The sequence below is a fragment of the Dermacentor andersoni genome, chromosome 10, assembly GCF_023375885.2.
Source record: "Dermacentor andersoni chromosome 10, qqDerAnde1_hic_scaffold, whole genome shotgun sequence".
Taxonomy (NCBI): domain Eukaryota; kingdom Metazoa; phylum Arthropoda; class Arachnida; order Ixodida; family Ixodidae; genus Dermacentor; species Dermacentor andersoni.
This window is the reverse complement of record NC_092823.1, coordinates 127471129-127498550: the sequence shown is the minus strand read 5'-3', so window position 1 is coordinate 127498550 and position 27422 is coordinate 127471129. Positions and strand designations below refer to the sequence as shown.

The window sequence follows — 27422 nt, the reverse complement described above, 5'->3', positions numbered from 1 at the left end:
TTGATTTTTGTGTTAATTTAATAATTTATTGTAACAAAATTGATTGAGAGCACTTTGATATAACAAATTCCAAGTGCTCCACTAAAGCACTTCAGAGTTGTTTTGTCATCCACACCTGCTTAGCTGCCGTAATTTGCAGCGGCGATGAATGTGGAAAAGGGGGAGGCGGAGGAGGTGGTGGCTGGTTTTCCTGCACTGAGCTGACAACTTTTTGTGAATGCCCATCATTGCACAGTTTGTCTTCAGTAAGCGATTCATTTGGTTTGCTGTCGAAAAGCCTGAGAAACCTGTCCATGTGGTCCATTGTGCCTGAAATCTGAGAAGTGAAAAGGAAAATCAGAAGGTTTACATTTATTTTTAGCATACTGGCTGACTTCAATGAAACTACTAACAAATTTTTAATGCACACAGCTCCATCCCACTGTTAATCAACAAAGGCACATAGCAGAATTGAAGAAGGCTTCGGTTCGATAACTTTCAAGGTTTAAGCCACAAAGGATCGATGAACTGAAAATATGTTGGTTACAATTAACCTATCGTGGTAGAACTGAGAAGCTGAGTGGGGGAAGTTGTAGTCCGTTTATTGTGGCTGATCAGTGTAATAAGTAACAGACTAAGATCAATATATTGCAGATAATGAGCACCGTCATATAGTGCCACACTCATAGTTAGTCATAGTTGGCCATAGTTGGCGACAGTGCTCAACCTGTGTCACAAGTGTCACGAGCACTACCCTGTCACAGTCATGTCATATGGCACAACTGTAGCGGCTGTGCGACTGTCACAGTATTGATAGTAGTCATCCTGTGTCATGAGCACTGTCATAGTTACAACAGTGGTCATCCCCTGTAACCCTTTTCTTTTAATTTGTTTCACTGTTTACCTGCAGTTAGATACTGCTGTTAATTAGCTAGATTTCACTGAAGAAGGCCTTACGTACTGAGGTTGCGATTACACTGGAATTGCATCAACTCTTTCTGGTCATATGATGCCCGTAAGAATAGTGATGCTTTGCAAGGAACATCTGATGCAAGAAAGCAAAGACAAAAGCCAAAACTAACTTGGGACTTAAGAGAGCCAGCACTTCTAGTTACATAATTTACATAGACTCGGTGCTTCAGGTAAGAATGGGTCAAGCATGGTCATGTAAATAAGAAACACCCCTTTGTTATAGGAATACATTAACCATCAGATATAATCAACTAGCCCACTGACTAGTTTTGTTAAACTGGTATTTTTAATATCAACAGAACAAATGCATTGGCTCGCAACAGCTGCAAGACGTAACAGGCTTGATGTCTAAAAGGCCTCACCCCACAAACAGGAGCGCAGATTGTGTATCCAATGGCCGCGTAGAACTGTTCCTTGTCGTGTGTCGACAGGTAGCATCTTGTAAAGCCTTTCCTTAAAGAGAAGTGCAAGACAATCAGTATGCAGATTGAGTGACTGATTGATTGTTTTGAGGGGTTTAATATCCCAAAGCAACTCTGAGGCTATGAGAGGCGCTGTAGTGAAGCATTCCAGATCAATTTTGATAACTTCAATTATTTTACTTCCACTTTAATAAAATAACGTGAGTGTTTTGCATTTTATCTCCATTCAAATGCAGCCGCAGTGGTCAGGAATTGAACCCTTGACCTCGTTCGCAGCAGAACACCATAGCCAGATGGGTAATTAGTAACCATGACAGGTAATTAATGACCATAACGGGTAATCAGTAAGCGCATGTGAAAGCTGAAACACTTACTTGCGAGCATACTCTTCAGTCAGCTTCATGACTAGCTTTCCGAAACCTTTTCCTCTCTCCTCAGGGATAACTATAACTGAAGAGAAAGATTTTTTATTACCAATTGTCATTATTATAACAGAATGTTTTAAAGTTGCAGCTTGAGTTGATATGTTTTAGCCAGTGCATCGTGCACTTTTTGTTTCTCCTAGGAGAATAAATGTGTAAGACACATGCCACTTGCAATGAAAAAATTCGAACAATGTGATAATTTGAATAAAGTGATGTTTTAGGTGTTCAGTGTAACTTGAGCAACGTATATATGTGACGTTTCCAAGTAGCAAGAGGCTTTTTTTCTTATATGAGATATAACCTAACACTTGAAATGGCAAAACTCTATAGAAGCAACAATAATGGGAATAAATGAATAGAGCTGTATAATGAGTGTTGACTGCGAGTCACACGCACGTGCCATTTCTGTGCAGCATGAGGCTTATATACGTATTCTGCAGGATCCAATTTGCTATCGTCAGCATTCAGCAACAAATCGCTCACCAGACTCGACAAAGCACGCTTTATCATCGTGCAGCACACGGCAGAGCTTGGCATGGCCAACCACTTGACCGTCCAAGCCCTCTTGGCATCTGACCAATGCCAGCGAGACGGGTAAATTGCTGCTGGACTTGCTGAGGCTGTGGTACCTGCATAAATACAGCCAATCACAGCATTTTATCGTACTTAGTTTTCTTCACAGTTTAACCTACTATAGATGCGGCTTATCTCCATTGTTTAAGTGGGCTTTAATTTGATCTTTGCTTGGCGACACTACCCGAGAACTCCTGATGCATTATTTTTCGAACAATCTAAGGTGCTAAGTGAACATATAGCCATTCTTCCAAAACGAAACTGTATGGTTTGGCGATAAACATTTCAAGCTTAATTGCTCGTTGCTGCTAACTCAATTTCTTTAATATTGCAGAACGCTATACTAATGTGGCTTTGACAAACAGCAGCAGAGCTAGCTTATTAGAAATGTTGCCAAATAAGTAAGCGACGATTTGAAACAAGCTTCTACGTTAATATATGTGCACATATATAATCGACTATTGCGTCAAGTGCACAAAATATAAACTAGTGCTTTTGTGACCATATTATATGCAGCAAACGTTGCCGGAATTCAGCTTTGTCGGGCATAACTCGCTGCATCTAATAGAAGTTAAATAGCATAGCTTTTAGCATAGTATAACCGCCCCACTGATGCCGACCGCTAGCCGGCGAATGTGCATGTGTGCGGTTGGCTGTGTGTGCGTAGCTGGGAAGTAGGCGGTAACGGTAGAACGGTATGCAGTGCCATGAGACTCCTGTCGTTCATTACAGCATTGCATTAACGGAAAACGTTTACTTTCACAAAACATAAACATGCAGTGTTTTGTCACAGTACCGACAAGGCGAGAAACTCTCAGTCAGTTTACTGGCTTCAATGAGGACCGATCATGTCGTGGAAAATACTTTTCTTTACCGTAGGTTGGGATCTACGTACCGAGCTGCGTGACTGCGTTTCCATTCGTTGTTCAAGATGTTGCAGCAGGCGTTTATGTATTCAGGATGATTGTGAAGCTCAACAAGTTCCATTGTGCCTTCATAACGAACTCACAAACTAAATAACATCGCGTCGACAAACTCGGATCGGTCGGTAAACCAATACGACTTCTGAAACAGCGACATAAACAGACGACGCGGGTTACGTTTCGTTCTGGGCTTGGCTTGATTCACACTGGCTTCAAACGTGATAATAGTTTTCGTCAAAAATAACAAAAGCCCTACTTTCTTTCAATAAATAGTTTAACGTAATGTTAAATTACAGGTCAGAAGATATTTTCTAGCTCTAATTATTACTGGTGAGTGTTTGAGCTGCTCTGAACTTTCTGCATGGTTCGAAAGATGGCATTGCTGTCGCAACCACACTGTAGGAATATCTTGCATACTCTATGCTTGCATAGGTGTTCCTTTCTGTGATAATAAGGAGTTTTAGAATAGGGGCCCCAATATTTTGGGGCCCCAAAGAGCTTTGCGGGTGTTAGCATTGGGGCACGCAGGAGTGAAGAGTTTTAGAATAGGGCTTTGCGTTTGCAGATAGCGTCTTGCGCTGACAGCGCCACTACGGCGTCTAAAAAAAACGATTAAAAATAATAAAATAAAATATACCATCTTATGATATGAATAGTGATTTTGACTTGCGTGTATTCGCGTTTAATTACAATTTAGAGGTTATTCTTCAAGCAGCAAACAATTAGTTGTGCTTAGTTTGCAGCAACAAAACCACCTTTACGTGCCTTCACCAGCCAAGCTTAGCCGTGTTAGGCCTACGAGCCATAAAATCCACACTCGAATTCGGAATCAGCGGCGTCTAATGAATCAATCTTGATAACACACGCTAGTTGAGAGAAAGCGATAACTGCAGTCACTTCTCCTAGCTTGCGAACTTCACGCATTACCGCGAATCGAACCCAGTTTGGTGCTAGGTTAGAGCCGTCGCTTCGATGGGTGCCGCCATGTTTGTTGACGCAAAGCTTTTGGGAACGCTATTTGAGCTCCCGCTAAATCGGTGAAATAGCGTTCCCAACGCAAAACCCAAACGCAGTTTGCGTCTCGCGCATGCGCAGTGGCTTCGACGCTATTTCTTTGGGGCCCCAAAACGTTTGGGGCCCCTATTCTAAAACTCTCTAATATTCGTACATGTTCCTGCATCACGCTCGCAATAACGTAACACCATGGTAACACGAAGGAATGCAGTGCGACGAGCACCACCAAAAGTCGCTTGGACGCCTATTTCGCCTATTGCTACCACACTTATGCGTCGCACAAAGTGCGAAGCAATTTTACTCCTCCTTTTTTTTTTTCTGTGCGCGATGATATCTCCGAAATGTCGAAGCCGCTTCAACATTCTAAATTCACTCAGTCAAGCTCCAAAACTTCACAAGTTCTCACGTGATGTGAGCATAGAGGAAGGAGTCCCCTTCCTTCGTTGATGTGAGTGTAATGTGATGCTAAAGTACCATATATCGTACACGTTAATCGCTCTATGTAATGGCCAACCCCCAAGGCTCGACAGCTCGATCTCCTTCGTGTATTCTACGGCTTTCGCACCGACGGCCAGAAGCTGAAAGTGCGGCGCCCCCAAACAAGAAAGTAATGATGTAATTGCGCGCTGCAAGCGTACAGCGGCCGCGCGTGTCTGGTAATCGTCGTTTCTAGGACACACGATACGGATGCTTTGCCGCGCACTCTGCGTTTGCTGTTTTCGTTTTCGCTACCGCTGATATCCCTCCAACAGCTAGGCTAGGGTAATGTGACAATTCTCTTCCAATATGGCATACGCCTCTTCGTGTTTCCTCAGTGGTCCTAGCGGCGCTCCGCCTACATTATCTGTGGGATTGACCGGCCGTGAAGCTGATCAGAATGGAATGGAATCGAGCGGAAGGAATCTTTGCTTCAGACATTACTCGCCCTCTCCACGATGCTCTTGCCACTCTCGCACGGCCGCATTCGTCGGCGCCGTGGCTTAGTTGGTTAAAGCGCCTGTCTAGTAAACAGGAGATCGTGGGTTCGAATCCCACCGGTGCCTTTTGCCGATCTTTGTGACCTTCTTATTTTATTATTGCTCACTTTCCTCCCTTACTCTCACGGTGTTATTTTTTTGTCGCATTTGAACTTCATTTGCATTTTCAAAAATTAGAGCCATTCTCTGGATGCATTTGCGATGGATGGCATTTGCGATGGCAACGGTCGAACATTCTTCTGTTGGCATGTACAAGTCACGTAGTCGCAAGTCACGTTGCCCGCTTACGAGTCAAACCTTCTTGTACCTGGTGCACCCGAGATGGCTGTGCGTAGATGCTCAAATTCACGTCCTCGCGTTGTTTCTGAGTTGCACATTCTTTCCAGAAACAAAGCCGGTGGGGGGGGGGGGGGATGTTCCGAAAGCATCCGCTGAACACGCGTCCCGAAGCTTCGGCGAAACGTTTGGCCCCTCTGCAGGTTAACAGCAACATAAATGATTCACAGAAGCCTCCGTCTGGAGTTACACTAAATAGAAAAGTTATATCAGCTGTATTAACAAACGACGCCTAGAAGTTCACGTGCTATCTCGTCGTGACGTCATGCATTTTCACGGCTTCTGCTAGCGCCTGGTCATTTTTTTTATTGGTAAGGGTATGTGCTACGTTGCATTCTCAAAGAGCCAAAGATGCAAGTTAGCAAGTTCCGAGAACTTCTGTAAAAAAAAGTCATTTGAAACACGTGACGTCATGCTGATGTACTGGTGCTGAGGTTTCAGCGCGATTTTTTTTAAAATAAAAAGTTTGACCTTAATTTTTTTTTTAGTAATCAACCTGTTGCCGCGAAATTAACGATAAGAGTTTTGAAAAAAAAAATGCGTCATCACTTTAGACGCATTTAGTGTTTCTTTTACAAGTCCTCTTGTGGAAAGATTGGCTCCAGGCTGAGGAATAATTAATTGGTAACTGTACGTTGATAATCGACCAATCATCTGTAGACTTCATATGATTGTGAGTAAGAAGAAAATGTTGCTTGGTCCCCCTTCTACTCGTTGAACCCCGTTGATCAAGACATTCCGCATGCAACCAAATGTGTATGCACAACTCGATAAAAGTAAAGATTCCTGACCCACCTTTCTGTTTCTCAACACGTGCAACACGTGTTTTCCAAGCCTGAATTAAAGAATCCCCCAATATCACTCAAAAATTGCAACGCCATTAGTGGCACTTTTTCGTGCTTTGCGGGCTTTCTTTAATGCTTGGGGGAAAAATTATATAGCGCACGTGTTGAGATGGCTCGGCAATTTTTAAATATAAATGGGTCTATAAATTTACCATTGACAGTTTTGATCTGATAACGGCATTTGTGCAGATATGTGATTATGCGAAATACAAAACATAGTACTCTGATTATCTCTAAGCCACGGTAAACAACTTATTACATCAGTTCTGTCAATCTACGTGGTCGGCACTTCTCTCCTCGAAGAGGCAGGACACGGGTCGAATGAGCTCGAGGTCTGCTGAACACTTTGCAATGTGTTGGACGCGGTCTAAACCACGGATCCGGGAACTCAAAGAGAAGCGACCTAATGCAACCGCATTTTTCTCTCATTTACTGCTAAATCACCACTGATTTTTCGTTTTGTTTTGGCTCTTTTGTGTGTGTGTGTGTGTGTGTGTGTGTGTGTGTGTGTGTGTGCGCGCGCGCGCGCGCGCGCGTGTGTGTGTGTGTGTGTGTGTGTGCGCGTGTGTGTGTGTGTGTGTGTGTGTGTGTGTGTGTGTGTGTGTGTGTGTGTGCGCGCGCGCGTGTGAAAGCAGATCGAGTGTTCAAGAACCGGTCCCTTCTTCACGCGTTGTTTCCGGGGCAATGATAAAACGGCGAAACACGTGGCGCCGTGGCTTAGTTGGTTAAAGCGCCTGTCTAGTAAACAGGAGATCGTGGGTTCGAATCCCACCGGTGCCTTTTGCTTTCTTTTTAAAGCGACACTGAAAACAACTGAAGCTGAGACAAACACGCACAAAAATATGCCCTTACTACGAGAAAAGGCAAGATAAGAAAGGGCTGCGATAACGAACGGCGCGTGGCGATGACGCACCACCAGGCGTGTGACGTCAAGGATTTTGAAAGCGTCTGCTCGGAACTGTAGTATAAAGAAGCTAGGGATGGCTACGTCGCAAACTCGACTGGGCTCGATCCAGCGGGTTTCGATAATTTTTTTAATCGGAATAGCTCTGGTACGAGATCATATTTTCACATCCGTGACGTCACGGTGACGAATAACGGCGCTGTGGTTTCGGCGTGCAAATCAAAGAGTCGCATTTTCTCTCCTGTCAATCAACCGCCTTCTGCGAAATTAACGAAAATAGAGTTTCGGAGGAATACCTTACCGGGGACTTATCTTTGGAAGAGTCCGCGTTCAATAATTCTGTTATAACATTTTGCACGTGCATATGTCGATACCGGAAAATAAACTTAGTTGTTATAGTTCGCGCCTCTGTTGTCGTTTTGAAAAAAAATGTGTTATTAATAATTTTCTGCGCTAAAATATTTTTTTTTCATGGAATGCCGCAGGTGCGGGACAATCCCACGTCTTGGCATTACGCGTGCGATATGCTAATGCGAAGACGTTGGATCGTTCCCCACCTGCGGCGAGTTGATTTTTCATCCACTTTCATTGCCATTTTTTGTCATTTCTTTAATTCAATTAGTAAGTAGAAGTAATTTCCCCTATGTTTTCCTTGGCCTGCTTGTTTGTTGGCTTTTGATGATATGGCTAATTAAAATCGGGGCCCTTGGTCAACTCCTCTCTTCTCATTTTTGTAAGAAAGTGTTTCGTGAGAGCTAGTCTGTCCACACTTAGTTACGAAAGCCGACGATTAATTACACTCACACACACGCACACACACACATAGGGGGTTCCCTAGGGAGTGTCGACCGGTCCTCCAGCCGAAACGTCAGCAAAAACATGCCATAACGTTCCTCTTTTTTTTTCTTTTTAATTTGAATGTTATACCTTCGGGTCTGGCGTGAAACCTTATGCTATATATACATATATGTATATATACAATGGTCAGTTTTATGATAATGCTCTTCAAAAACAATAAATGAGAAATAATGAGGCAACTAGTACGATGTACAGTTCCCAGTGTAGTCTACAACAACTATATATATATATATATATATATATATATGCACTCCGGTGAAAGCAGAGGTTATACACACAGAAACTATACAGTGTTTACATTTATGCATACTAGCTAGCTTTAAGGTGTATATGAAAAGCAAAGGAAGTCTGTTGGGGCTATAGCGGAGTTTCAGCGTTGTTTGTGCGGGCGGCTACACAGAGGAGCGGCGGTTGTCAAAGGAGACACGCGGCCCGTCACCAAGCCCCGCTGCGGGGAGTTACAGCCCGCGGAGGAGCCATGGTTTACGATGAGTGCGTATACGGCGTGGAAGGCTCTGAGGCGGGACTTCCGCCATTCGTTTCGCTGAAGCAGTGCCGTTGCTTTGAAGTCAAGTTTGAAGTTGCTTTGAAGCCTCTTGACTGCACGCCTGCCGAAGCATACCGCGAATGGGCCATGTGCCCCAACGAGCGTGAGTGTTTTCCCCTGACGTTCGGTGACTTGCGAGGTGGTGAGAAAAGAGGCCCACTACGCAGCAAGGATTGATGTCAATGACCTCGAGACACTGGAACTCCAGACACTGTCACCCTGGACCACGCACAGAGTGGTGCACACTGAACTACGCAATATTTATCCCGATTTTTTAAATAGTGCCTAAGCTCTGAGTGCTTATCTTAGCCCCTAACAATAACCTTAATCTATCTTGCGTGCATATTTATTCTTTAACACTGCGCTCCTAATAATTCGACATTGACAGCATGCGTGTATCAAATTTACACAGTGTTCCCATGAGTGGCAGAAATGAATAACTAACGCAGGGTGTTAAATAAATGGTGGAAGTGTACGCAAGATTGGTGACATCTATGGGGGAGCCGATGAGCCCTCTTCATTCTTAAAAAAAAGTTTGCACCCTTTGGGGTTTATCTTGCCTCACAACGCTAATCATCTGTCTTGCCCGTATTTGCTTTCTTTAATGCTGTGAGCCCGGTACTTCCAAGGCACGAACGGCTTGCGCGTTATCAGCGTGACACACCATTCTCGACAGGAAAGTAGCGAGCGCTGATTTTTTAAGAAAGGGAACGCAAAGGACAGATGACGATTATTGCTGTGTGGCAAATAAACACCCCAAATGGTGTACACTTGTTTAAGAGTGTATTGTCGTGGGACAAAATAAGCCCAAAAGGGTGTAAACATTTTTAAGAGTGAATAATCGCCATGTGTGTTGCCCGCATTTATTCCGTTAACGGTGCGTGCCCGGTACTTCCACAGGTCACGAACGGCATGCGCGTTATCAGCGCTCGACATAGCATTCTCGAGATGAAAGTAGCGAGCGCCAAGTTTTCAAGAAAGGAAACCCAATGCAGATGAAGATAATTCTTGTGGGGCAGAGTATAGCCTCCGTGATTGTCGGAGTGAATGCGCCAGACGGCGTCGGCAGTCTCGGACGCCGCGCGCATATCGATCGCTTCACGGTTCGATAATGGCGCTGACTCGGTAACCCGGAGAACGAGAGGCCGCGGACCCGACAGTGCGGCGCCCGCGGGCACCTGCTCCGACCGTTTGTCGGCGGTGCAAGCGTCGACGAGGAGGAGCCGGGGTTCAGACCGGGAGGCCTGAGTGCGCCTCCGCCCCACCCGGACCCCGCCGGAAACATTCGAGGTAAGGTGCGCGAACTCGGTGAAAGAATATCCGGAGAACCTTCCTCTCGCATTAGAGCACTCCGCGGGCCTCGGAACAGCACTCGCAGAAACCGCTAGGCGCTGCGCTACGCTTCGGTGTCGATGCGAGGACTCCGGGTTGAGCCACCGAGTTAGGCCTAACGGTTGTCTTGTTTGCCTCTCATAGCAGACGACAGCTTCTGAACGGCGCCGGAGGCAAATGACCTTGAAAGTAAACGCTCGCTGCGATGGTCCGTCTGCTACATGAAGCACGTCGCAGACGGAGCACGTACTCTATTCACGCACTTTCGTCGATAAACAACGTCGCAGTTAGCTATGCAAACCTGACGTACAGCAGCGCAGTTTAGTATTCAGCCGACGTTTCCAGTGCCGCTTCTGAAAGAGTAATGATATCATGGGTGCGGTCATTGTCGTCCTCGCAGCTTGGTGCTGCTGTTCGTAAGGACAGTTTTGTTTGTAACCGCTACGACTACTTATGGCTCGACACGGGTCTATAGCATAATTAATGGGCGAGATGCATTGAACGTGCATTTGCCTAAGTGCATACCGGATGTCGGAATGGATCGACGCATGTATGCGAATCCATTGCTGCGCAACGCTAATGAGCGATCAGCCTTGAACCGGCCTTATGTCTTTGTGAAAGTGTTCTGTCGGAAACCAATATTTCCTTTGGCGACTGAAACGAATGCTCGCCGCGATTTCTGTATTCGCCACTTAAAATTCTTTTTTTGGTTGTATGCAGTTTTGAATTATTGCTTAAAACGGCTACACTGTAACGTTGGTATCATGGTAATGCGACTGGCCCTCTTGGGCGTTTTAAGTGCTCATCGGCGATTTAGTCCTAGCCATCCGATGTTGTGCTTCATAATAATTTTGAACGTGTCGAAGAGCATGCAGTCGCTAGGCGGTATGTCACTTCTTTATTTGTCATTGTATTTATTAGGCTGTATGACCTCCTTTTGTTGAAACAGCAAAAACGAAGACAGAGTTTCAGAACACCAGCTACAGCAAACTGCTTTAAAATCCACTCTAAGAAACTTAATCACCAGCAAACTTGATACATTCACGGACACTAATTTAGTGATTGCAATGCACCAACAGCCACACACGCGCACATGCGTATAAGCTCAGTGTGTGTGTGCTGAGTAAAAACATGCAGTCACTCACGCAATAATTGAAGATGGGCGCACTCACTAATTCACTCAGTCGAGCTGCTGCGTAACAGCAAAGAAATCGGACCAGACTCTCTACTGCATAGCAGGCACTGAATGCTCGACCACGTGATACAATGCGGCTTTGATAGAGATAACGAACCTGGTGAAGTCATTTGGTAATAGCCTATAGGGCTATTTTTTAATACCTTAACTTCGTACAGACGAGTGTATAGTGCCTTGCAGAGGCTATGACGTCATGTGCTGCACTTGGCTCGCTGGGCTGTAGCCAATCAGAGCCGACAGCGCGCCGTCTTCGCAGTTCGCCTGACTTCGCTATTATAGGCTGTGTATATGCTCTTGCCTGAAACTAAACGCCAATGTACGAGTTTCCTTTGATAAACAAATCTAGACAAACCACAGCTAAACACATTGCGAATGCTACGGCACGAGGACGACTCCCCAAGGCGTATATAATATAATATCGCGGAGTCTGAAACAGCCCACACCATCCGTAAGTAAGATAATTTTATCTTCTTGGAAGATTAGCTCACCTTCCTCTGTGACACGTGGTCACGCCAGCACTTCCCTACCGTCCTTGCAGCGAATATTCACTATCGTCGCTACATCAGCGCTGACATTCGTAGACAAAATGGCGCCACGTGTTTGCAACGCCAGCCATGCTTGTTTGTCGTCTGCTGTCTATACTCACCGAAACCAGTGTAGAAAGTGCACTTTTCATGCAGCACTACAGATATGCAAAAAATGGCTTGGTGTAGGTGAGCGGAGCTACACTTTTCTACTAAGTAAAAAAAAGAACATAGCGACTTCCTACACTACACCTACACTCGTGTAGGTAGTGTAGAAAGCCCTTATATAGTGCATATATAACCCTCATATATGGTAATAGTATCGCACATCATCGTATACTTTCAGCATCTCCATCAGCTCCCTAACGAAGAAGACTGCGGCAGACACGTGTTGACAAAAACGCGCGTACACGTAAAACCACGCGCTGCGCGCGCGTTCACGAGAAGCGCGAGCGATTCCGTGGAGGTCGCGACGATCACGGCTTACACAAGCACCCTCGAACAAAGGCTTCTTTTGTGCTGCTGGAAGAAAGAACTGCGTCCGCGCATAAAGCCAGCAGCGTATATCATCTGCGCACGAAGGTGTGGTGTGCAGCCTTTGAATCCAGGCACGCGCGCGTGATTACGTTCTGCGAGCGCGACAAAGAGCGAAAACGTGAGTGCTTACGGGCGAATAAACAAGGCCCGCCCCGGCCGAGTTACAAGCCTGGTGGAAAGGACTGGCGGTTCAAGGAACAATGAATAAGCGGCACCAAATCGCTGGCACATCCAAAGGGCAGGTGGGGCTCGAAGCTGCTTTAAATTTGCTGGAGTAATGCTTGTGTACGTCTCTTATTTGACTCTGTTTCGTATCTCCCATTACACCTTTTAGACAAAGGTACACCTTTCGGAGTGTACATCTGCCTTGCTTGCGTTTCCTTTCCTGAAAACGCCGCGCCCGCTACTTTCCTGTCGGGAATGCTATGTCATGCTGATAACGCGCATGCCGTTCGTTAGTGGGAAGTACCGGGCTCCCAGCGTTAAAGAAAGGAAATGCGGACAAGACAGATGACGTTTATTGTTGTGTGGCAAGATACAACCCAAAGGGTGTAATTTTTACACTCTAAAAACAGTTGCACCCTTTGGGGTGTATATTTGCCACACAGCAATAATCGTCATCCGCCTTGATCGCATTTCCTTTCTTTAACGCTGCAAGCCCGGTACTTCCAAGTCACGATCGAGCAGCAGGCGTGCTATCAGCGTGACATGGCATTCTTGACAGGAAAGTAGCGAGCGCAGCGTTTTCAATAAATGAATAAGAAGGAAGGCAGATGACGACAATGGTTGCGGGAAATATGTGCGCTCCAAAGGGTGCAACTGTTTCAGGAGTGTTCAAACACTACTAGAGCGTCCTACAAACCCTACGCACTCGACTGGAGGGCGGGGGGTGGGACAGAAACGGGTGTTTTCGCGCGTCGTTTAATGCCAGGTTTCCCTGGTACACAGAAATAACGGGGGGGGAGGGGGGTCGTGCCCCTGGCGCTGAGCGCCAGGATTCCCCCAGTAATTTTTGTAGGAAACTTTATGGTATATATGCGAGTTCCACAATTCTTTTCGTGCAAAGGAGGCGTATGGCGCTAAGAGGTGCACGGGATCATTGGGTGTAGAGCGGAGCAGGTTGCGGAGACGGCGGATTCCAGATATACGGAGTGTTAATCTTTAGCTTTTCCGGAATTTTTGAAAAAAGAAATCGTCTGGGGCAAATAGCGTCAGTTTTGTTCTTGAGTAGGATTATTAGAAGAGGCCGACATTGCTAGCAAGAGAAATCGAAACATATTCAACTAATTAACAAACATAAAGGATTCACTTCTTAATTAATTACTTTACGGCATATATTGCAATTTACGAATTGTAGCCGATCAGTCTGCAAGACGTATCCACTTGAAATGAATCTACAGGATGATAGCAGTTTCAAGATATTCTTTCCCAAAGTGTGGGACGAAAGATAAAGAACTTATGGGCAGTGGCGTAGCTAGGTCTTCTGTCACCCCCCCCGTGTGTAGCCGGCGGAGAGAGGGGTGTCTTCAGACGTATATGACCCCCCCCCCCATTAGCCCCTTGCACCCGGGGCCCACGGCCCCCCGGCCCCCCCTGTTGCTACGCCACTGCTTATGGGGTATTACGGGGCAAAACCACGATCTGATTCTGAGGCACGGCGTAGTTGTGGACTCCGCAATGATTTGGACCACCTGGGTTTCTTTAAGAGGCACCTAAATCTAAGTACACACGGGTGTTTTTCGCAATTCGTCCCCATCGAAATGCGGCCGCCGTGGCTGGGATTCTATCCCGCGACCTCGTGCTTAGCATGCGAAGGACATGGGTGTTCCAGTTGTTTTTCTACTTCAATGCATAAAAGATCGTTTAGTTACAAAGAAAAAAATAAGCGGGAAAGTGGATTATTACGGTGGGTTCAATGGCTCATATCTCAAAACTGGTATTAGTCTGGAAATTCATTCCAAGTTGATATGCCTTGCAAACGTACCAGCTACAATTCCTAAAGTTCAATATGTACCGTAACGTAATTAAGTTAATCAGTACATGTTTAATTAGTTGAACATGCGTTCCGATTTCTTGTGCAACTAATGTCCACTTATCTGAATATTCTAGCCATGGAACTAGAATTATGTTATCTGCAACAGGCGATTTTTTTTTAATTCTGGGAAACTTAAAAAAGGATCCGTTTGCAAAGGCTGAAGTAGATTTAGTATTGTTAGACCCTACAGGACCTCCGAAGAGCAGTCCTTTTACAGCTTTGCTGTCCTTGATGTGCGAGCTGCTCGGATTTACGTAAGTCTTGTTTTCTTGTTCTGTTTTGCTTTAGAACTACACACTAAAACGGGAAACAACCCACCGTGCAAGCCGGCGCCGTGATTAACTTGAACCCACCTGTGACGTTTCTCGTGGCCTAACTCAAGATATGAGCCCTGTATGCAATGCTAGCCGCAAAGCAGCCAAGTTGGACCACGCTGTCTCTGTAGATGTATGCGCATAAAAACGCACAAGGGACGCTTCAACGTGATCTGGAGTGCCGTATCCGAAAACAAACTAGCTCCAAATGTGTGCCAAGGGGTTATCTATTTATCATGTGTACATCAGCTCTGAATGATGGCATCGCAATGTGTTTTCGTGAGGGGGTAAGGTTGATAAAATGTACAATTGATGTTTGACATAATAGTTCTGCGGTAACCCGCAAGGTGGACGGAAGTAATTAATAAAGGAAAAATGAGGTATCCACCCAATCGTAGCAATTGCTACAAAGGAAACGCATACGGATTCCTCGAAAGAAAAGCCTCGCAGTTGAAATTCGTCCTGTTCCGGGACTCGAACCCGGGACCATTGCCTTTCCGGGGTAGCCGCTCTACCGTCTGAGCTAACCAGGCGGCTAGCAGATGGCAGGGCGAAGTCGAATTTGTCAACAACTCGAAGCAAAGGCAAGAATTTGACGTAATAGTTCTGCGGAAACCCGACTTCGACTGGGTGGATGTCTCATTTTCCCTTTTTTATTAGTTAATTGAAGTTATCGACCGCAAGTAACGAAACAAGTGCATAATTACGGAGTAGTGTAACAAGTATGTATCGAAAACTCAGCATCAAAAGGACAGCAAATATGCCACTGGACTTATAGTGGCAGTGTTCTTTCATGCCTGGAAAAAAAAAGCCATTTCGAATAAATCTGTTTCTCAATTGTTTTCTCTTTCGCTTTATTAATACGGTATATCTAAACGCAGCACGATATAGACCGTTTCATCGGGCGAGGAGGAAAGGGCGCGCGGAGAGCCTTTCCTCCTCTCTGGCTTGGGCGATCCGGCGCGGCGCTGCTTGAAAGTATTGCTGTCGCGTGCTGCGGAACGATTTCCAGATGTTTTAGATCTTACTTTGTGAAATTTACGCCATGTTCGTTGATACAAGGTCGTCAGGGAAGCCTTTCGGTGCATCGGTAACTACTGTAGGCAGAAATATGTCTTGGGGGCGCAAAAATGTGACACGCATAATCAGCCGCGGTGTACGAGCATTATCAGTCGCGGTGCGTGTATGTGTTGTTTACTATTTTGCTTATATCGATTTTAATTCAACAAAGAAAACCGGCGTCTCTGTATTACCAACATTAAATGGTAAATCAGCTCACTGTCTGATGGATTGGCGTAGGCAGTAAAACATAAAACATAAGAGCGCATGCTCGTGCACGGCCAACCTAAGGCAACCACGAAACATCTGAGCGGCAGGCGCTATCAAATATTTTTGATACACTGGCATCGTTCTCACGCATTTCAAGTCTAGTATGCTTGAAATTACCATATGTCTACGCTAGCCTTGCTGCATGAGGCCCATGGCGCTGCTCAACACAGCGACCACTGCGGTTGGTGAGCCAGCACGATACACATATAAGCTGTGTGCTTCGGCATTGCCTTTTTGGCCTGTATACAGCCATAATATATGAGAGAGTTCGCATAAAAAGAATGCCATGGCTATTTTTGAGCGCAAAATTTCCGTAATACGTGTGAGTGCGTAGTAGAGAACTGAACGAACACAACCGAAAAAAAAAATTCGGTTATCATCCTCTTTCTCTAAAAAGCAAGAGAAAACGGGCTAACGCCGCACAACGTTTGTAAATATATAACCGCTGATGCCGCATGCTTGGACCATGCGCTATACAGAACAAAGATATCTGTAATCCAGCACCTACTACTGCTTAGGACGCTCGCGCAGTTCGTAAACGGTCGCTTTGCTGGACAAGCTTAATTCAGACTGTAAGGTATGCTGCTATTACTAGCCAAAACTATTTTATTAATGGGTGGAAACCTCATCCATCCAACCAAGTAGTCACGCAATGTAACCTGCAGTGAACAGTTTGAACGCTTGTCAAACAGCACAGCTCCTATCGTAGCAGAACAGTACCCATGCTGTTACGATCGTCGCGTATGTTTTATGGCTCCTAAACCGCAGCTTAGAAATAGAGGATAATACTGCAATAAGGTCACATTAGTGATTGGAACATTTAGAAATACACAATTGATCTCCGAGGCTGATTGTAGGCTCAAATATGCGAGCACACCATCGCGCTGCGTGTTCCGTACACCTCAACGCCAGCAGAAATTCCGGCCATGACGCCTTTAACCACTTTAGCACGCCTCACAGAACCGTTTACCACGTAGAAGACGCACGTCATACTAAACAGACCGCACGACCGCGAAAACAAACGCCAGAACCTGCCGCCGAGCGTATACCTGCCATGCAAAAGACCGCTTTCACCCAAGCCAGTATGGCGCTGCTCATAGGCGGCGCCACTGCGTTCACAATATGGCGGCGCCTACGAAAAAACGGTCTATAGCATTTGCAAAACACTACCTCTGTCAGCTGGGGATAGAGTCGAAGTGCACTGAAAACGTCATGAGCTCCGCTCATCACAATAAAGCCACGTGACCTAGCAAACCCCACCTTGACGTTGTTCAGCGGGCGCTCTTTCGATCGTATCGCTTCCGTGCGTTATATATATATAATGTGAAATAACCGGGTCAGTTCCTGCATCCAACACGTCGCTAATGCGAGAATGAGCGAGTTTGCGTACTCTACACGGACGCAGAACTGAAGGCTTCCTTTCTTTCTTTGACCTGTCCATCAAGATGCACGCATGCGCGTACGCTTTTGATACGGCCGATAAAGGGGAGACCGTTGTTATACACCGCACAACGCAATCCCTTCGAACAAACAATACCATGCAACAATAAAAGTCGACAACTGCGCGCATCTAGTCCGGCCCACCAAAAGCAGAAGTACAAGAAAAGAAAAAAAATACAGAGAGAAAAGAACGGAAAAAGGTCCCGGATTCACTCTCTTTGTCACGACCACATCACATCGCGGCACGATATCCGATTTGTCGCGCTTGACCTTGGCGGCTGACCTCTTGCCGGCGCCGCAACCGTCCTCTTAAAGGGTCACACCTGGGACTGAAAGAGGCGCAGAACACCGCTGACCACACAGAGGACGGGCACATAGACCGCTGCTCGAGACTGCATAGCCCAGCGCAGGCCGTCCTTGGACAGGGTTCGAGAGACCGTTCTTGACTTTGACTTCGGTTGGCCTTCCATCGCTTCAGTCAAATCCGTCTGCTGGACCAGACCGATTCGCCACTCTTGCGCGGGTCCGGCGAAGGTTGCTGTTGTCTCAAAGGTCTGTTTGTTACAAACGGCTTGCGTTTTGTCGTAAATCTGGATCGTCTGTGACTGAGCCGACTATCACTGAGAGTTGAGGAAGAAGGAGACACTCCTGCTTCGAGCTATCACCTGCAAATGTTCCAGCGAAAATGCCTGGACGGGTGAGTAATATCTCTGGTCCGGAAGTCGATTGTAGGGTGCATCGTTTGATCGTTGGTTCCCAAAGACAGTGCTTGCTTTGGAGGTTCGGAGGTAGGGCGACATCTGAACTATTTCGTGGCAGAGATGTGATGTCATCAGCTCTCGTCGTTCCCGGGCTGTGGTCGCATTTGATTAGTCTGATCTTATTCAACGATGCGTGACCGTTCCTTGCTCTTCTCTCTTATTCTAATTCTTCAGGTAGACAAGTCCAGGCGCTGGTGCGAGGCCACGGCGCTGTCAAGGAAAGGAACCGCTAAGAGGTGAGACAAATGTGGTCTCCCTGACTTCCTCTCCGCATTTGCTATAACGAAGATTAGGATATAACGAAGAAAACTGGAATTGTTACTTATCTGGTCCTTGTTTTTCTTTAAGCGACGCTAGGAAAAAAGACAGATTGGTAAGAAAGAATAACAACCGAAACAGAAGTAGCACGAATAGCCTGTACCCCTGGCAGTCGCAGATATACTCAACTGAATTCAACTGGCATAAAACGGAGCCAAAGCGAAAGGCGGGTTGTGACGCCGCCTTCTAATTGCCAAATCAGTTTCCTGTGACGTCATGTGACGTCACAATCCACTGCAAACCACTTAGTTCTGGTTGTTGATAATATATGAACTTTGATTTAATTGTTGTAGCCTTTATGAAAAGGAAAAAGAAACTGCCCAAATTCGCAAAAATACCGCGACAACCGCAACTTTGAGCTGTCATTGGTGCTGCGGTTACGAAAAAGGTGGCCTTGTATTACGGTTTTCTGAGCCAAGGATCGGCTAGCTCATGTTTTCAGCCATACGAACATTGGGCGTTGTAAACAAGTATTGTACAAAAGCTTACTTCCTTGTTTGTCCTTTTTGTTTGCCCATTCCTGAAAACATCAAACTATGTTTTGTTTTCTTTTTACCCAGAGAAAGTCCTAGAATACTTGCTGCTAAACAGAAGGTAGGAGGATTTGCACTGATTGCACATTCAGATACATGAAAAATACAGAAATGCTTTTTCTGAGATAACCCTTGAGCCGATATTAATGAAATTTGTGCCATTTGAGATAGAAAGCTAAATTATAGTAACTGTTGGAAGAAAATTTTTTATATAGGGCCTGAATCTTTTTTACAAGGACAGTAGAAAATTATGTTTAAGAAAACCGAAGCACGAAGTTTACCATTCCGTAACTCTGCACCAAAAACGGATATCGCAGCTTTGTAAATTGCATCCCTTACAACAATAAAAGCAGACACATTTAATAAATTAATTTTTATATTAAGTGATTTTGTTGCTATGATTACGACGGTTTTGAATAGGTCCTATTCACATAATAGTGCTGTACTTGAGAGCCACGCATAATACATAAATTTTGTCCGCTTTAAATGTACAATTAGGTGCAATTCACAGAATTCGAATATCATTTTTCATTGTGGAGTTAAGAGTTGTAAACGTGATGGTCTCGTTTCTTAAAATGAGTTATTTCCAACAATTATTTATAAACACATTGACAGTCAAAATAAAAAAAATCAGCTTGTTGCAGTCACTAGATCTTGACTTCTTCTTTTTACTGCAAAAGTCTAATCAAATTCGGTGAAGTGGTCGCTGAGAAAAACGAATTTTCCTTTCCCATGCACTCACATAGGAGGCACCGAGCTAAAGCTTTCCCAGGTTTCTTTTCGACCTTAGAAAGTTAGATAAGCAGAATAATTTTAATTAAAACGCAGAACTACATCAGTACTGATGCCTTTTAGATGGTAGCTCGATGCCTAATTTTTCTCTCTATCGCCTCTGGCAACAGCCGCAGAATCAGTGAGAACAAGGAAACGCTTCGCTTCTAAGCGCATTGCTATCGGGAAAATGCGCCAGAACTCCGTTCGTAACCGAAACTGAAAGTGAAGTAGCGCTGCTGCGCTTTCTGCCCCCTCCTCCCCCTGCCCTCTCCTTTTCAGAGCGTCGTCTGCTGCAGCATCTCGCGAGGCGCCGTCGCCGGCGAGACGAGACGAGAGCGGCGCCATGAGAGATGTCAAGATGGCGGAACTGAAGGTGGAGGCACCGCTGGCGCGGACCGAAGAATGGTCCGACTTCAGCGACTTCCAGAGCTCCGAGGACGTGGAGAACTCGAACGCGTCCACGAAGTCGACGCCGACCACCGACTGCAGCAGCGGCGGCAACAACGGTGTCGCAGCCAACGACAACTCCTTCGCGGACTGCAACTTCAGCGAGACGTTCTCCAACTCGCTTGAGGATCTGGTGAACACCTTCGACGACAAGATCACAAAGTGCTTCTGCGACTATGACGAGAACGTGGAGAAGCTAGCGCCCGTGCAAATCCGAACGCAGGAGGAGATTTTGAACGAGTGTCAGTAAGTAGGAGCGGCGGCATTCTCATTCGTTTCTTTGATGGCTTGCTTGAATTGACGGAGCGGGGTTGAGCGTGACGTACGGAGGATGTTGCCGTGGGAGCAACTCCCACTCCGCTGGATGCTCTCCGAAATCAGCTGTATTTCCCAAGCGAGCGCAAGCGCCCGACGCAGTTCAGTCGTACGCATGTCCTAGCTGCTTTGCTTTAAAGGAAAACGCGCTTCGCATGTTCTTTTGTCGCTCTTGGCCTAAAAAAAAATTCTCCGTATGCCATTATTTTCGTTTATTTCCTTTAACAGACTTCACTTAAAGGGAAAACGCATGCTTCCCGTACGCGTGTGGTGCAGCACCATAATGTGAACTACCGTTTTGCCGCCGTGATTTACGTCAAGAGCAGAACACGTGGGTCTTTTATGCAGTTGCAGTATACATAAGAGTTTCTTTCTTTGTCACAAACAGGCTCGTTTCTTACTCTTTGGCGTTGTGTAAATATAACTATTCTGGAAAACAAACACCTTTAAAGAATAAGAAAATGTCAGAGGACGGTGGAACGAAGGCGTATCAACGTTCTGCCATCGTGATACACTCCGGATCTAAAAGACAAATTCTTTAACGGCATGTTTACGTAATTATACCAGTATTTCTTGGCGAGATTATGACCCGTTTCTTCACCGGTGAAACGCGAGATACCTGTGTACTTGTTATCCGAAAGCATTGTATCTTATCTTCTCCCTTCCGCGGATTTTTTTGTTTGGTTTGTTTTATCCGCTTCGTATGCTCGCTGCTCGAGGTTTCTTTTCTCGTGCTAATGGGTCTTTCAGGTTGTGCTGCTTGCTTATCGCATGCTAACGTTTTCGTATCACCTGCTGTAGCAGCTGCTAGCCGCTTCATCACATACACAGGACGTCCGCAAAACGTTTTGTCTGCTATCCGCTTCATCACATAAGCCACGACGTCTGCAAAACGTTTCGTATGCTAGCCGGTTCATCACATGACCCACGACGTCTGCTACACTTTTTTTCGTCTGCTGGCTTTTTAAGTTCCTTCACCTGCCCACCGCGTATTTTTTTGCCTGGTCCCGTATGCTTCATCGAAGGTTGTAATCTATAGATGACTGGGGTTCGTGGATTTGGTGAGGAGGATAGGTGAAGCACAGGTCGCGCAGAGGCGATTTCGTGCCTCACGTGCTCGCGGCGTGCTCGACTTGTATCGAAACTACTTGCTTAATTTTAGTTGTCTTTATCTGTAGCAGTTCTTCTCGCTCTCTGATAGGCGAGAGCGGGGATGGTATGTGTATGAGGGGGGGGGGGGGGTGCACGTCGGGTGTAGAGTGTCGGGGTGGTACTACCGTTTTGTAAATCTAGGCCACGATGGGGTCGCGTTTGTATAGGCGAGAGCACCGACGGGAGGGCCCCGCTTAATATAGCACCTCCCGCTGCCTCGGTCGTGTCGGGTCTCTCACGGATCGTATAAGCGGGCATTTCCTCATTGAATCGTGTTGCCGGTGTTATCGGAGATCATTGGAACGTATTGGAACCGAGCGAAAAAAACAAAGTAGTTACTCCTGTTTCCTCTGCATTTCCTTTTGTAAATTCTGATCCTTAGGTGTTGTGTTATTAAAGGAATATAGAATTGTGTTTTGGGACATCTAGAACATTTGAGTTGAGCAAAATCCCGCAAATCCGAAATATCAATCCAATCTTGCACTAGAGTGTGCTTACGGCTGGCTTTGATCTCTTAAATAGTGTACTGTGGTTGTACTAGAGCCACCAGACAGATCACTTTGGCAAATTGGGTAGTGGTATATGTTTCAACAACGTAATTGTGCATGATTTGGCACTACTTATGCCCCAGAAGGCTAATAAAGAAGGAACATTTATGACAAGCCTGTGTCGTTCTCAGCAAATGTTTGATGTGTGAACTCGTAGTTTATTCTCTGCTTCAAACCATACTAGCATGTCAGGATTGTTTTGAACATCAAAGTTGACTCAAGGTGATGCTGTCATTCTAGGAAAGAGAAAATAATAGCTAATGAGCGTTATCTCATACTTACCTTAATCAGTAAATGAGCTACCAAGTACACCCAGAGATGTTACAGCATTGAAGAATTTTACTGAGAAATGAAGCTTGTGCAAGAATACTTCATCATGTCTACTTGTCAAGTACTGTGGTATTAGTGAACATAATCTTATCTATGAAAGAAGTAACATAAGCAAAACTGAAACTATCATTATCTGGTTTGGAAAGTGTCTCGATTCTTTTTAACAATGTTTTTAACAATGGGCGGCAGCTATTGTGTCTCGATAACTTTGGTGGCTTCAGTTTGAATGGTGTACTGGAAGCACATAGAATGTATGTATGCTACTCTTAAAACCTGACAAGTAGATGGGCTCAGTGGGATATGCCATTATAATGACATGCTCACTTTAACTCCTAAGCAAATCAGAGAATATAGTACTCGCTTAATGTGTGTAACTTCAGTTCTTGTTTGTCAAGCCAGACGTTTGTGATGTGTCAGTTGCAGCATTTACAACTTTCGATGTCAAACCATTGGTTCACTATAGTAACATTTGCAAAACAGGCATGTGTAATGCAAAAAAGAATATTGTACTGAAGGAAAGGTTATTTGCATAATTTTTGTGTACAATAGCACATTATACGGAAAGTGGCATGTGCCTTGAAGAATTGCTTTTAGAAGCCGATATAAGGGTGGGATTTGAGGTTGGTAACATGCTTTTTAATGCAGCAACTCCTGGTGCTGTTTTATGAGGGCTGTCATGACTGGTAGAAAGAAAAAAAGATCAGCTATTGTGATGGTCACTGTAGTGTATTAGAATTGTGGAGGCTATAAAGGCTTTGAGTTTTTCTTTTTTTTTTTCAGTCTTAGTCATGCATTTAGTTGGCAGCTACTTGGGGGCACCTCTCTGCGAATTAAACTTTTGAAGAGTCTTTTGATTTACTGCTACATCTTGTGCAGTGTGATACATATTTGCGCCAAACTTATCAAAACTCGGAGGATAAATGTGTTTCACTTGTGTCATTTTGTTATGGAAGCTTTGTGAATCTATGAGGCGTTCTATATATAGTCAATGTCGACGCTACCTTTAGAATTGGTGTATCATTGCTGGTTCTATGCCATACATAGCACTTGAAACATGCAGAAAGCAAGTGTTATGGTTTTCATAACTATGCCTCTGTCAAAACCTCAGGAAAACCATCGTTACCTTAGGGAACGCAGCAATTAATTGTCATATATTTGCACAGGGCTTGTTCATAAAAATTAAATTTGTGAGCTCAGTGAATTTTAGGTTGTGGGAATTGTACTTTTTATCATGCTTAGTTTTCACCTCTGTAAAATAGGTGTTTTGTGACTTTGTTTTAATGATTAACCATATAAATTGTATCGATTTAAAGTGGCAGCGTCAAGCGAGAAATTTCTCTGGTCACAATGATTTGTGACATTTAGATTGCACTGTAGTGTAAGTGAAATTGCAGCTTTGAGACAGAATGTTTGACGTGTAATTGCCATATTGAAGTGCGCAAACATACCTCTTTGCCTGATGCATTCTTCCTTGATTGTTATTGTGTTGGTGTATTATTACATATATCTTTGTTTTATTCAGAGTTGCCCTTTAGTGTTTCCATATGCATTGACAAGCCATTTGGAATGCTGGATTTTTATTTGAAATTTTTTTGCCTCTTACTTTTAGCCTGCTTTGGTGCCTTGATGTCGATGCTATATATCTGAAACATTAACTTGTTTGTTTCTGTCTTGCAGCAATGTACCCTGTGAGCTTCTTTTTCACATTTGTCCCCCCATACATTAATATTGTTTTCTGTTTCAATGTGTCCAGTCTAGTTTCTTCTGTCTGTGACTTGCACGCAATTACAATTTTTGTTCTTAGGTTCACATCGTCGATTGCACGTACTATTCTAATTTTACATTTATGTTGGAAGCTAATACCCATGCCACATGGTTGAAGCCAATTGTCCAAGGCTTAAGGTTTTTAATGCCATTGCACCCAAAGTTGCTGCTGCAAGGGCACATTTTTAATGACTTGAAATATCACATTGATAGCAGCAGTGATGCAGTAAGCTTGTTTTTCAATGGTCATATTATTGAAAAAAAAAATGGATTTCGCCATCAAAAAGAAATGGTTAGCCATCAAAAAGAAATGGTACAAGGTTATTAAGTATATTTTATGTAGAATTATTTCAGTTTACTTCAGGAACATGTTTTTTACATGCAGGCATAGCAGCTAACATTGGATTGAGCTTATGCATTCTACTGCCTAATTAGCTATGAGAACACACTACATTGCAAGTTAGTGTTTTAACACCATTAAGCGTCTCTGTGCGACACCACATAAATAGCGTCAAACTTTAATGCATTGTGCATTTACTGTCATTTTATTTGTACCCGTGTGGCACGGGTGTAATTGATTTAGAAATGTGCATGAATTATTGCTTGCAACATTTTCCCTGTTCTTTCTGGCAAGTAATAGTTTACATTATTTTGTTTCATGTTGGCTTTGTTGCTTGTTGCAGCTTTTGACGTTTTGTCTGCTTTGAAGAGCTGGTGCTAGTAATAAAATGTTGCCATTTCCTCGCAGTTTGCCCCTGTTGCATCTCTCTAGCATGCCACTTTCACCTTGAATAATACCTGTGTCACACGGGCACATTTGGAAGGCCTTCCAGTCAACGGCCTTTGAAACGCCACAACTCTATCGACTCAAAGCAGTTGTCGCGCTGCTACACGGCACTTTTGAAAGGCCGTTGAGTGGTTCAGGCGTTTCTCGCAAAATTGTGTGGCGCTGCGGATCTTTATTTTCGTTTTCATATCACGAAAAGTTAAACAACATTAAAACCATTTAAAAACACTATAATTTCTTTTATGTTTGTTTTTACATTAAAAAAATTTGTTTATACATTGCCATACATATATGTTTAGTTTTTAAGTTGTTGAGTAGCAAAACTGCGGCAACGTTTGCGCCTCTCGATGCGGCTGCCGTTTTGGTGTGTGTTCGCACATGTCAAGTGGCAAAAACACTTTATTGAATAATGAATAACACTCATATATAGTATTTTTAGAGCATTTGGTTTCATTTGTTCTTTCTAACCGTGAGTACGAGCACATTGTGAACGCGCGGGCATGTTCGCGCTGTTTCCGCTTCCGTTGCTCAAAGGCCATTGAGATTTCGATAGAGTTGTAGGGTGCTCCGTTGAGTCGATAGACTATTGACTCGGCGGCCTTCGAAACCGCCCGTGTAGCAGCTCGAACTTGACCTTTGAGTCAACTGACTATCGGTTGGAAGGCCTTCCAAACGCCCGTGTGACACGGGTATAAGTTTGCTACTAATCAAAAGACTTTTGTATCGCTTGGCTGAGCAGAGTGCAGTAAACCCTCGTCATGATGAAATTACTTAATATGAAAATATTACTTAATTCCAAATTTTTTTGTTGTTCGGACTGCAGTTCATGCATTTTGTCCCAGATTATTCCAAATGTAGTGGTGTGTCGAACTCCACTTAATATGAAACAGGAAATGTAGGGACTGATTCGTTCAGCATATATGATAAACCTTTGCTTTTCTTTGTATTAAGCTGGAGAAGCAAAAAGCACCACTAAGGAAACTCTGCCAGGAAATGTGGTGACATGTTAGTAGCAAAATTGTATTGGTGCCTGTGTACAGCTACCTTGCCTGTTTACTATCATCATGTGATGCACTTAGTCCAAAGAAGGTACTGCCACATGGCAGAGTTTCCTTTGAGTGCTGCTTTGTTTTGACAAACATTCTACAAGCTCCTGTGCTGCTGGAATGCACATGCCGTTTTACTACTGCTCCATTAAAGCACCTCTGCCTTTAAGAAAATGTCAGTTATAGAGAAAACCATGTCTTATCCTAATGATTTCATTATAAAGAGGGTTCATTGTACTAGGTTGTGCATCTTGTAATGAATTTTACTGGTTTGTTAGAAGCCTCCTTCTATAAGTCTTGTTTTGTGCATGAGAATTCGTTTTTTGGTTAGTTTCTTTGGTGAGTTTGGTGTGAGAAGAATCGGAGAGGCTGTAGGGTGTCCGCCGACAGTTTACAGCATACCATAATAGTGGAGGTGTGGACGGCAGCAACTGTGCTGATAGCGTCACCTTGTGGCTGTTCAGCCAAAAGCATCGGAAACACTTCTTTGTTTCATGCTGTTCTTGTCAAAGAACAATAAAAAAAAGCTACCAAATGTTTATCATTGTTTTGTTGCAAGCACCTTTACACCAATAAATGACTAGCGCATTACTTGCCGTTAAAATAATAGTTTTGTACACTCCTGTTGAGCTCAGTGTCATAAGATGTTGCTACTAGTGCAGCTGCTCAAGTCTACATCTTTGGTATCGCATAAAGGCTGTGTGTATTTGGACAAGCTAAAATTCTTTAATTGTTTATTAACGCCATTTCACATGATGAATAAATCACTTAAAGGGACACTAAAGTGAAACAATAAATCAGTTTAGATTAATGAAGCATTGTTTGAGAACCCTGCAGGCAGTCATTTAAAAAAAATTGTTTGATTATTAGATGAGAAAATGAAGGTCCAAGTATCAGTATTTTAATTTCGCGCCGAAACCCTGACGCTGCGACGTCAGTGTGACGTCAGGGATTCCAAAGTATGTTTTCGCATTTGGGCCACGTTGCCTGAGTAAAGGTTCCCGAAACTTGCCATGTTTAATATTTGGTTCCCTTAGAACACAATGTAGTCAATCTGTACTGCTATATAATTTAGTAGGCCCCAGAAGATGCCATCAAAATCCAAGACGTCGCAGCCACCAGATGCAGGAACTTAAGTAGGTGTCGCCACCCGTATTTCGTTCTTG

General features: G+C 44.4%; 2 protein-coding genes and 2 non-coding genes across 5 annotated transcripts in view; 3 read left to right on the top strand and 1 right to left on the bottom strand.

The window, feature by feature from the left end:
- Positions 1-4: 4 nt before the first annotated feature.
- Positions 5-3496, bottom strand: Naa80 (N-alpha-acetyltransferase 80). Its single transcript, XM_050192605.3, has 5 exons — positions 3267-3496; positions 2282-2427; positions 1748-1823; positions 1314-1404; positions 5-316 (listed from the first exon to the last, which is right to left on the bottom strand). Exons 1-5 carry the CDS (start codon positions 3356-3358, stop codon positions 92-94), a joined length of 630 nt encoding a protein of 209 aa, XP_050048562.1. The 5' UTR covers positions 3359-3496; the 3' UTR covers positions 5-91.
- A 1781-nt stretch (positions 3497-5277) lies between these two features.
- On the top strand, positions 5278-5351 carry TRNAT-AGU (transfer RNA threonine (anticodon AGU)). Its single transcript has one exon. It is a non-coding gene; the product is annotated as a tRNA-Thr (tRNA).
- A 1821-nt stretch (positions 5352-7172) lies between these two features.
- TRNAT-AGU (transfer RNA threonine (anticodon AGU)) lies at positions 7173-7246 on the top strand. Its single transcript has one exon. It is a non-coding gene; the product is annotated as a tRNA-Thr (tRNA).
- A 2660-nt stretch (positions 7247-9906) lies between these two features.
- Unc-76 (fasciculation and elongation protein Unc-76) overlaps positions 9907-27422 on the top strand; it is a 55384-nt gene continuing 37868 nt past the window's right edge. Inside the window, exons 1-3 of one of the 2 annotated variants that reach the window (XM_055078066.2) lie at positions 9907-10065; positions 18417-18478; positions 20147-20560. In XM_055078066.2, the coding sequence (XP_054934041.1) occupies positions 20211-20560 (350 nt within the window). In that variant the 5' untranslated portion in view covers positions 9907-10065; positions 18417-18478; positions 20147-20210. The remainder of the gene's footprint in view (positions 10066-18416; positions 18479-20146; positions 20561-27422) is intronic. The other variant, XM_050192602.3, reaches the window with a different exon arrangement.

Excerpts from the sequence above, each read along its gene's own strand:
- Naa80 (XM_050192605.3), bottom strand. The coding sequence starts at position 3,358 with ATGGAACTTGTTGAGCTTCACAATCATCCTGAATACATAAACGCCTGC. Across the intron at positions 1,405-1,747 it reads ACTGAAGAGTATGCTCGCAA|GAAAGGCTTTACAAGATGCT; the intron begins GTAAGTGTTTCA and ends CTTCTCTTTAAG. Across the intron at positions 317-1,313 it reads TCTGCGCTCCTGTTTGTGGG|ATTTCAGGCACAATGGACCA; the intron begins GTGAGGCCTTTT and ends TTCACTTCTCAG.